This window comes from Cajanus cajan, chromosome 10, assembly GCF_000230855.2.
Source record: "Cajanus cajan strain Asha chromosome 10, NIPB_CcT2T_4, whole genome shotgun sequence".
NCBI classification, from domain to species: Eukaryota; Viridiplantae; Streptophyta; class Magnoliopsida; order Fabales; family Fabaceae; genus Cajanus; species Cajanus cajan.
In genome coordinates, this window is record NC_138526.1 from 52,412,741 (window position 1) to 52,424,214 (window position 11,474).

At 33.1% G+C, this 11,474-nt stretch overlaps 2 protein-coding genes across 3 annotated transcripts; one reads left to right on the forward strand and one right to left on the reverse strand.

Moving 5' to 3' along the window:
* Positions 1-846: 846 nt before the first annotated feature.
* On the forward strand, positions 847-3,682 carry LOC109812665 (cinnamoyl-CoA reductase 1). Its single transcript, XM_020376677.2, has 5 exons — positions 847-1,034; positions 1,171-1,325; positions 1,825-2,010; positions 2,093-2,445; positions 3,303-3,682. The coding sequence occupies exons 1-5, from the start codon at positions 899-901 to the stop codon at positions 3,484-3,486; spliced, it is 1,014 nt and encodes a 337-aa protein (XP_020232266.1). The 5' UTR covers positions 847-898; the 3' UTR covers positions 3,487-3,682.
* A 1,463-nt stretch (positions 3,683-5,145) lies between these two features.
* On the reverse strand, positions 5,146-10,944 carry LOC109812672 (metal transporter Nramp1). Of its 2 annotated transcripts, none has more exons than XM_020376687.3 (14): positions 10,784-10,944; positions 10,343-10,513; positions 9,550-9,628; positions 9,417-9,457; positions 9,261-9,339; positions 9,048-9,152; positions 8,492-8,601; positions 8,189-8,370; positions 8,029-8,098; positions 7,222-7,395; positions 6,951-7,055; positions 6,409-6,540; positions 5,769-5,864; positions 5,146-5,613 (listed from the first exon to the last, which is right to left on the reverse strand). In XM_020376687.3, exons 2-14 carry the CDS (start codon positions 10,460-10,462, stop codon positions 5,272-5,274), a joined length of 1,635 nt encoding a protein of 544 aa, XP_020232276.1. In that variant the 5' UTR covers positions 10,463-10,513; positions 10,784-10,944; the 3' UTR covers positions 5,146-5,271. The 2 variants fall into 2 exon arrangements, with proteins under 2 accessions (XP_020232276.1, XP_020232275.1); XM_020376686.3 differs by having other exon boundaries at positions 10,776-10,944.
* Between the last annotated feature and the right edge of the window lie 530 nt (positions 10,945-11,474).

Here is an 11,474-nt window from a genome sequence, read left to right on the forward strand (position 1 = left end):
AATGTAAGAATCATAAAGGAAATTTTGGTAATTTTAAAAATGTTATATTTTTAATCTAAAAAAGAACTTAATTTCTACAAAAATGTAATGTTAATAATTTATATTAAACAATGACAAACATTTATGAGCATATATATACGTGTGCGTAGTCATACATATATTTTTTAAATAATAAATTTTTAAAACTTTACATTAAAAGTAAAATGATGAATAAAAATTAACAATCAACTTTTTTAGACCTCCGATCCTCCACATAAGGAGTATAGGTAACAATACTAATACTAGTTTACAACAGAATAGAACTTTCCATGAAATGTCGGATTACTCAAATAATTACTTAAAAAAGGTGTCCAAAAGATCAGATTATATTATAGAACGCGTGTCTGCATCTTAAATATTTTTAAGGAATAAATTTACATGAGTTAAGCTGGATTATGGGATCATGAAAAACTTATATGATTATGCAAGTTGAGCCAGTAATACTAAAGTATTTTTTAAAATTAAACTTAATTATATTTGGCTTGGTCCAGAGCAACTAATTTTTAGTGGGTGAAGTAGGTATGGAAAGTGATTTTTTTACATTAATTAAAATTAAAATTTTGAAAACTAAAAAACTGAGTTCCTTAACAAGGTAGGAAAAAAAAATAATAAGAAACGTAATTTTAAAAATAAGCAATTTACATCATTATGTAAAAGCGAATAATACTATATTTTATACAAGACACGCGAAGCAAAAACATAAAAGAAATTATTTGACACTTGTATAAAACGTAAAATTATAATATTTTATTTGTGGGGTTAGGTGAGTGTGGTGGGCATTGAATTTGGCTATAAAATGTAGTCTCACTCAGACTTGAACTGCCACCAACTTGTGTCTCTTTTTCGCAAAAGCCTTAACATGCCTTCTGCAGAATCATCATCACCTTCGTCCCAAACAATATGTGTCACCGGCGCCGGTGGCTTTATCGCCTCTTGGATGGTCAAACTCCTCTTGGAGAAAGGCTACACCGTCCGTGGAACCCTCAGAAACCCAGGCACTTCACATGCACACTCCTCTTTTACATTTTTTACATCCTACATGCTACACATATATCATTAATTTTAAATTTACTTTGCTTAAATTAAAGTTATGTGACGTTGAGAGGGACATGCATGGATTTTGGTTTTCAGATGATCCCAAAAACGGACACTTAAAAGAGTTCCAAGGAGCCTCCGAGAGGCTAACTCTTCACAAAGTTGACCTCCTTGATCTTGACTCCGTTAGATCAGTCATCAACGGCTGTGATGGTGTCTTTCACACTGCTTCTCCTGTCACCGATAACCCAGTCAGTTTTTTTCACTTTTTCTCTCTCCTTTCAATCTTCTCTTTCCAGCTAGTGCTACAAAAAGCTGAAGTATACATGTTAACCGAAATATAAGTATGTTAATATATTACGTAACTTTCGGTTGTTTTGTTTCTTTTTGTTTGTTGGTTAATATTGCAATTACTTGTACTTATCTTATTGTTGGTCTATACAAATTCTGATACCAAGACAGCTAGCTCTATTATATTATGTGTATAAAATGCTATACTCGTATAATGGAAATTTTGAAGAAGCGTGCGGGGGCAAACAAAAAAGTTTAACAAATGTCCACATTTGAAGCGGTGCTGGTAGTGGATGTGGACCAGCACCGCATGATTGTGACGTTCTGTTTGTTTGATTATTTATCGCAAAGCAACACATTTTTTAAGCATACTCTAATTTATTAAAAATTGCAAAATTGGGTGCGTCATTTAAATTTGATTTTGTACGAAAATGGTGGGTGACATAAAGAATTACGCAGGAAGAAATGGTGGAGCCAGCAGTGAATGGAGCGAAGAACGTGATCATTGCAGGTGCAGAAGCAAAAGTGCGACGTGTGGTGTTCACCTCATCAATTGGTGCGGTGTATATGGACCCCAGTAGAAGCATCGATGAGGTGGTTGACGAGTCTTGTTGGAGTGACTTAGAATATTGCAAGAACACCAAGGTCCGTTTGGCTCCATTTCCTACCCAATAATGCACTTTAATAATGTTTGAGTGGCTTGAATCGGTGACATATGATATTGCAGAATTGGTATTGCTATGGGAAAGCTGTGGCTGAACAAGCGGCATGGGACACGGCAAAAGACAAGGGTGTGGACTTGGTTGTGGTGAACCCGGTTTTGGTTCTTGGACCGTTGCTACAACCTACCATCAATGCTAGCACAATTCACATCCTCAAGTACCTCACTGGCTCTGCTAAGACTTATGCAAATGCCACACAGGCTTATGTTCATGTTAGGGATGTGGCTTTGGCTCACATACTTGTTTATGAGAAGCCTTCTGCTTCTGGTAGATACTTGTGTGCTGAATCCTCCCTGCACCGTGGAGAATTAGTTGAAATTCTGGCCAAGTATTTTCCAGGGTACCCTGTTCCAACCAAGTAAGTGCCATCAATTATGACAATTATCATGAGACACATAACATTGAGTGGTGCCTGACCACAACCATAGAGTTGTGTAAGAATTTTTTTGGTCAGAGATGGTGTGACATCATCCATGGCAATTATCTATGATTTTAATTTCGTCTATTAGTTCATTGAATAGGTTGATTCTTTTCTTCTGGGACGCATCATAACCATAATATGTAGGAATTTTTCTTTAATTTTCTCTCTAAAAATTAAATGAATTGTGTTAATACCAGTTAGGTAAAATGTTAAAGGCCGTGTCATGCTATCCCTTTCTTTCAAATTTGTGTCTATTGGAAAATCCTACTCTTCTTCCTTTAAATATTTTAGTGAAAGAGTAACCGACAATTTTGGTTGATAAAAATTGTCACAATTCTGTTGTAAGTTTTATTGAACTTCTGGAGGTCACAATCTTTGAGGTTGTTTACGCTTGATAAGTGATAAAAGGTTACGTTTTCTTGATTTGAGATGTAGAGTGAAAATATGTGAATATTAAAACATTTCGGAGTCTGAGATTGGATAATGGTTGTGAATTTTCAATGGTGCATGGAGTAGGTATACCAACTTTGACTTGTTTATGTTATACATCGTCCACTTATGCATGCCTAAAATATTTTCAATGATTTTATTAAGTGAAACTAGAGGACCTTACGAGTCCTTACCAAACCCAATGTCGTTGTCATTTGTAACCCCTGACAGCTCTGATCTTTTTACCTACCTTTTCCATTAACATCTTGGCCAGCTCAATAATTATATTAAAAGAATTTTTAGTTATCAGTATTTTTTTTATTGAAGAAAAATGTCTAGTAACAAAAATGTTTGAACATGTGCAGGTGTTCAGATGAAAAGAATCCGAGAGCAAAACCCTACACTTTTTCAAACCAAAAGCTGAAGGATTTGGGATTGGAATTCACTCCAGTGAGTCAATGCCTATATGAAACTGTTAAGAGCCTGCAGGAGAAAGGGCATCTTGCTGTTCCTCCAAAGCAGGAAGATTCAACTACAGTGAAATCCTAAACCTCTTTATTGAATTTGTCAACAAGTTTAATTCAGGACGCGAAGCTGCATCTTTTGGCAATCTGGGCTTATGTTATAATATTATAGAGAATCCTACAATAGAAGACTGTATTTGGATTTTGTAAAAAAGGCATCAACCAAATTGTTACCGTGTTTGAACATGATAATATTAATGGACTTTCTTTTCCTCGTTGAATTCTTCAGTTCCTCAAGTTATTTTTTTTTTTTAAATCTCAAAAGAATTTGTATTCATCAATATTTTTCAAATATCATTAACCTCTGAATTCGGAAGAAAAAGTAAAAGGAAAACAGAAAATAGGTTGTTTAGGCTAATAATGACTTCAACATAAGTGGGCTTTACTCGAATTGATTGACCAATAGAGAAGAAAGATAGAGAATTAGGGATTATTGAATTTGACTTTTCGGAGTGATCTCGAGTATGTTGACTGCTTTCATGTGAGTTTCAAATTAATTCATGCTAAAGCAGTGTTCAACTTTGAAATTTGCTGACTCGAAGGATTTAGCAAATTCTGCCAACTACTTCTATCACAAGAAAATGTTCATCTTAATATAACTAAGCGTAAATTCTTGTCCAATTCATTCTTTACTTTTCTTTTAAGATTGGGAAATTGAGGAAGTGAGTTGAAACTTGAACCTCCCTCTCCATACACGCACATATTGTTGTTTCCATTTCTCACATTAACCAATTACATAAGTCACTCTTTGTGTGTATTAAATTTTAATCTCAAAAGTCTAATATTTTTAATTTTGATCTAAGAATTGTTATGATTTATTTTGATTTCTCACAATAATCAAGTATTTCCACACAAGTCATTTCTCACAAAAATAAAGTATTTTCACACAAGTCATTCCGATTTGGGTCGGCTCTCTTTATTGGACCAAAGTATCTGGTCCTTCCGATTGGACCTTAAAATCGGTCCATAGCTATATATACATATTTGGGATCAAATTACTCAAAAGCAACTTGTAATAACATCATACTGTAGTTAACATTTACTTATTATTTTAAAAAATACTGTATGTGTATTTAGCAATTTGTGTGCGGGCATGTTACTAAATTTACTTTTCTCACTAGATATATTCCTCATATAGTATGCAACATTTGTATTTAAAATTAATTACAATTATACTATTTAATAAAATTTTAAAGAAATTAAAAACTAGCAATAACATGATGACAATAAACCAATATAAATATAAGCTCTATTAAGAAAAAAAATCATAATTAAACTTGCATCAATAAAATATAAATATTATATAAATATAATTATACTTTATTTAATATATACATATTTAATTTTATTTTTAAAAATGTTATTTATATATCGTATTGTGTCGTACCCCATATTTATTCCTACACTTACATGACAGCCCATTCATAATTTCTGTTTTTTTTTCTTTCTTTTGGATGGTGAGTGAGGACTATAAAAAAGTGTTATCCTTCATCACTTCTATGTGTTAACCTTCCATGTTTGGAGTACATTGTGAAGCACTATGGGAGATGGGCTCTTCAAGAAATCTACAATAAGTTGGTACGTTTCATCTTATCATGTAATAAAATTTAGGCCTGAATGTCAATTGAGAAGAATGTGGAGAAAGGATCCTTCCACACAAGTTTCTAACCACAAGAAATAGGCATCACATGAAAATCAAAAGCTTAACAATTCCAATCAAGTGATACAAGAAATCCAATATTACTGATTCTAGAAATTAACAGAATGATATTTATTTATCTGAGTCTATCTTGCTATTCTACCGTCTTTGTCAGTCAAGATCTGCGGGACTACTTCTTTGAGGTAATTGCATGCTTACTATGTCTTCTCTTGGAAGACAATAGATTGAGCCATTGCCTTGTTCATTTGTCATTTGTTGATTTTCTGGTGCTGTTAGAGCCAAAAGGTGTGTAGCCTCTTTATTTTTGCGAAGTACTAGGTATGTTATACCAGTCAAATATATTGCCATGCCTGAAAATCCTAACATCCCAAGAAACACCTTCACCACAACTTTTAAGTGACTATGAAGAAGCAGCTTGATGAAGCCAGTTATTAAGTAGTATATATTAATGGCCATAATAAGGGTACCGATTATCCAAGTAACAGCGGAAATCTGCAATTAACAATGTAAGGCAATTATTATTATGTCCGACAAAATGCAGAACAACCGTCTTTTGTTCTGAAACAAAGTAACTTTGGTGCGTGAAGCAACAACAAGTTCTTTGATTCATTAACATTTCTAAGAATTGTTTTACCAAAAAAATTTACCATGGTAGAGTTGACATGTGCCCCCATCTTGGTTTTGCTGCTTGTAAACTTGAGGAGTGGAACCAAAGCAAAAGGAAGCTCAAATGATAAGATCATCTGATCAACAGAGAAAGAAGGGCTTCAGCACTATGGCATAGAGCCAGAGACCAACTCTATTGTAAACAAAAATGTATGAATACAGTACACAGACAACAGGAATTATATAATATTGCCATGCAGACTGTTAAATATATGATTTATTCCTTGATAATTAGAAAAACTTTTTACGGTGAAAATTAAGGATTCTACTCTATATTACCCATTATTTTTTATTTTCATATTTCCTTATTTTATATCCTTATTCGTTATAAATAGAGGATTACATGTGTAGTGACGACAACCACAATTCCTACAATTACTGTGCAGACGATTTCTTTTCATACAGAACAAGATTCCCTGCTTAATCCTTTTTGAATTCAGCTAAAACCAACACTGCAGTTATGCATAGTAGTGACCACAATGCAGTTGAGTTAAGAAATATATGAGAAACTTCCACGATATTATAGCATAACAATTTAAACAAAATATTGACTTTAATGCAACCATATTTCCAAGTGACAATAAGAGAAAAAGAGAAAATTTGATGGTAAAGATATCTTACAGATGCAATGATTATGAGCTTCCCAGCCCCAGCAGAGCCACCAACAATTGCAACAATCAAACTAGGAATTATGGCTAAGCACCGAGTCAACATATTCCGAATCCATGGCTCCAGTCGTAAATCGAGAAATCCCTGAAAGAAAAAAGAATTCATGGGGAAAAGATTACTAATGCTCCAAAAAAAGCCAAGGTACCACAGCAAAACTAAGACAATTTTTAACTCCAAAGCCCAATAGGGACACATGTTAAAGGATATGACAGGTTTATTGAATATAATAATACCAAACATATAGATACATGACTGTATCATACTCTAATTCGAGGAATTAACGAGTTATGATTGATGTTCCTTACTTTTTTAAAGTGAACTAAAATTACAAAAAGATATGTATAAAAATATTAGTAGGAGTGACTATTATTGACATTAGATAAGATCAACAGTGGTTTTTTTTTTGTGTGTGTGTGTGTGTGTGTGTTTTCCTAGTGAAGATGTATACATATTGTAATTTTTTATGCAGAAAAATATGCAAAAAAAAAAACTACCTGCATGACATACTGCCCTGCATAGGTTCCTGTTATAGTAGAACTTTGACCTGATGCAAGCAAAGCAATTCCAAACAGTTTTGAGCTCCATTTCCCCAAGACATTCTGAGTAGTGCACATGTCAGATTATTATCATCTATTATTTTTGCAACTTACCAATAACAATTGTATATGAAACTTACGGATTGGGGAAAAGCGTAGAAGAATTAGTAAATAAACTTAGCACTACAATATACCCAAGGTAAGAAAGACATCTGCAGGTTTCACATACTCTAAGTAGGAAGGAGGCTTTGTTCAGATCCAAATCCTGACAGCTCAACTGATCTTCTGCATTCAAATTCGAAGAATTGCAAACAGCACCGCTTACAGAAATAACAGAAACATTTATAAGGAATGCCACCATGAGAGCAAAGGCACTTTCTATCATGTAAAAATTGCAAGCCTCCTGTCACAGTAAATTGTTACATAAGACGTGAGATATTTCTTTACCATAATGCACATGTTTATGACTAGGCTTTTAATTGGACCATTTTTCCTGAGATATACAAGGTTAAAAACTTAGCACAACCTTCGAACAACAATTCAATTTCCAAGTTTACTGTTTTAGAACATTCTTATATAAAAAAAAAAAAAAATAATAAGGAAAATTCAGTATGAATAAAGACAAGATAGAGAAAGAAGAGAATGGTTTTCATATTTATGATCAAATTACTATATGCCGACTTGTGCAACAAGGGCTATATATTGGAGGACAAAGATTAACCCCAGAAAGATGAATGACATAAATCTTAACAGTTTATCAACCAGCTGAGATATTTGCGAATGCATGGACCAGATAAGGACATCAATATCTACAAAATCAAATGGCAAAACGCACCATAAGGGTTGTCAGACAGTTAAAAGGAGAAAACACTACTGTCAATAAATTTACTACATCTTAAACATCAATCACATTGTTGAAGAAACTGAAGTGAAAGAAATTATCCAAAAACAAACAACATGAATACATTACTTGAACCAGAGATAAATCTTGAAAGGCAAAAAATTTAAGCCTGTCTGCAAAAATTAAAATGTTTACTTTGATTCCCCGAACTGATCTTGGTATTTTCCTTGAAAGCACCAGTGCTGAGTGCAGGAAGAGATTGTGCCTAAGGCAAATGCAAAAGGAAGCATATTATGAAATTATATTTTAAAAGAAAAGAAAAATTAAATGGATGAAAAAGACATGATGAACCCACGGCATAACCATAGCTCCAAGGAGTGAAATTGCAAGACCAGTAGCACCACTCCCTTTTAGTTCTGGCACAAAAAGACCCTTCACAACTTCTTTAGCATCGGGCTTTGCATATCCAAGCTCAGCCATAAAACATGCAGCAATAGTAAATACCAGAAATGCAATCAAGAATTCAAGTTTCCTAACCTGTCCAACAACAATACAAAAAAGCCTCATTGTTTTTATATAGACAGAACCTATCAACCAGATATAACATGCAACGGCAACCATAATTTTTTTAGGATATAAACAGAATTCGGTAAACTACCCCATATTGCTGTAATGCTAAGAGGATCAATGTACTGAGTCCAGTCAAAAGAACACCAATCCAAACAGGTATGTTGAAGAGCATGTTCAATGCAAAGGCTGTCCCGATTACTGTATATGTTCAATAAACAAAATTCAAGGTAAAAGATAAATAGAAGTTGAAGGGAAGGCAGAAAAAAAGAAATGGAAATGAATGGTTTGTTTTAAAAACTAGATAATTTGTCTATTTGACTTTCACTGTTTTCCTCTAGTCGGATTTCTAGTAACCCTGACCAGCATTTTCTTTCACCAATATGTAGCTCAAACGAGTGGTGGAAACAAAAGGAAGGTGAAATTGCATCACTTCCTTAAACTATAAAACTTCACTGATTTTGATTTAGTGAGTCCACTAAGTTAAAAATGAACTTATTGAATACTCGAATCTATTCAATATCTTGGTTATTAGGTATGCTTTAATCAGTGAGCTCAACAACTAAATCTGAAAAAAAAAGCCACATACTATTTACATGTATAAATAAAATTTGAAATCATTCAAAATGCTTGATTCACCTCAATACCTTCAGGAATGTCACAGGCAACTATGGCAATTTCAGCAATAATCCAAAGGATAAAGTTGGGTACCCGGGGATATTCAGCTCTACAGTGCTCTGCCAAGTGTTTTCCTGCAAACAGCAAAATGAATTGAAGGAATACAGAACAAAAAACAAAATTTACCACTCACATACATACCAAATTTATTCAGTAAAACAATTGATTTTCAAATCAAGTACCAGTGACCACCCCAAGATTGGCTGCCATTGATTGAATTACAAGAGCAGCACAGGATGCCACCAATATGATCCAAAGCAACTGGAGAAAAACGAGAGAAAAAAATGTGAGAAAGAGATGAAGGAAGGATTGAGTATCATAAGAATATGTCATAGCACCTCATATTTATATTGTGCCCCAGACTGAAGATCTGTCTCGACTGCAAGTTATTATAATAAAACCGTAAGTGTACCATGTCAAAAATATATTTCCTTTCATTACAGAAGAAAATCATGAATAGTGTGATCTTACAGTTTCCCGGGTCTATATATGCAATTGAAACAAGAAACCCAGGTCCCATGTACGCAAATAAATTTTTCCAGCTTCTCCTCTGCAAAATAGAAGCATACATAAATGGTGGTTATCAATTAAACAACACTTATCAGATGAAGTATTAGTGCAGTGTACTCTACAATCAAAGGAGTTAGGTAAGGTTGCTCCATTATTTATCTCTTTAATTAAAACAAGATGTTAAAAAATACTGCTTAAAACCATCCCCAAGGACTGATGGTAATAAAATGGTAAAAGAGATGGCTGATTGAAAAATTAAATGTTAAAAAAGGAGAGTCATTGGTTATAATCAATAATCCTAATATTCTTTTCATTTCATAAAATGCCAAATGAAAAATGATGATGTCTCTAAGCAGGTCGTTGGTTGGGGGTGTTCTTCAATTCATATCAGTCATTGATCTCTTTTGTTTTCTACCATACACTCTAGCCAGTGCTTCATTGTCAATACTCAATAGAACTGTAACTCAAACGTGACATGAGAATACAACAAACAAACACATGGAATTCCTTGGTCATCTCAAACACCAACTGAAATTTTCAGCCCCTTGTTATCTTTTTTCTATTTACCACGACAAATTCCAATTGTAGGCATGACTTCTTGATTCAGCACACAAAAACAGAATTAATCTTTAATCTTAAACACAGATGGCAAGTTAAAGCAGTGTTGTACTCATCAATTTTACTATAGTAAAACCAACCAAAAACTCAAATAGACTATTAAAAAAAAAGGAAATCAATGAGAACCGAGACTCACATCAGGCACAACAATTTGATTAGTATCTGAGTTCTCAATGAGTGGCGCATTGGAAAGGCTTCGGTTCCCAGTGCTGGAAATGAATTGTGGTTGTCCGGAACCAGAACCTGTGATAGTCATGTTCTCTCTCTCTCTCTTTCTCTCTTTTTTTTTTTTTTTTCTTTTACCTTTCTGCACACAGAAAACGAAAGCAAATATTTGAGTGAAGCAAAATCACACAAGTGGGATCCAATCAAAAACGAATCTTTAGTTTGAGTAAGACGTTGTGAAACAACCCAGTTCTAGATTCGTTTAAAAAAAATGAATCTTTGTTAAGAATAACTAATTGCGATGAAGAAGGTGCAGAACTGAAGTTATAAACTGCATTAGTGCAACAGAAGAAATATGAAAGATTTAAGATTTAGAACGAAAGAATGGAAAAGAGAGTTTGCACATGCATACGAATGAGGTGGAGAAATGAACGCTGGGCAGCACCGCACCGCACTCTTTCCCTTTCTCTTTCTCTTGTTCGGTTGGGAACTAAGCCAACTTCCACTTTGACTATGGATGTAGAGCTGTATTTATAGCATCATGTATCATCTTTTTTCTCTTCTTTAACTATACTATCATTCAAATCAATTTTCTCTATTTATAATCCCAAAGATCGGACCTACTTGTCAGTTCTCACGTGACACTATCATTTTTTAGATTTAATTTCTTATTTTTATGCATATTATAATTTTAAATTTTAGTTATATATATATAGAGAGAAAATTTTATGAAGAGAGAAAATATTTAATTTGGTGATTTATAATCAAGAAACAATTATTATTTATTGATAAAAAATATTGTCAGTATAAACAATAAATAAATAAATACTTACCATAACTCGTAATATTTATTATATTTTTTTTATTAGCTGTTTATGTAAATTAGATATAACTTTTTGTAATTCAGAAAAGAAAAAACAATGTTTTTTCTTCTGATTTTACTGTTTCTTTTATGGTTTTTTTTTAAGAAATCTCATTTCTTTTTTTGAAATGAATTTGGTATTTTTATTTTCAAAAAAGTCATCAATAGAATTTAGAATTAATTATGTGGATATTTTTTGAACTTGACAATAATTACACTAAAACCTTATTTTTTTTATTTT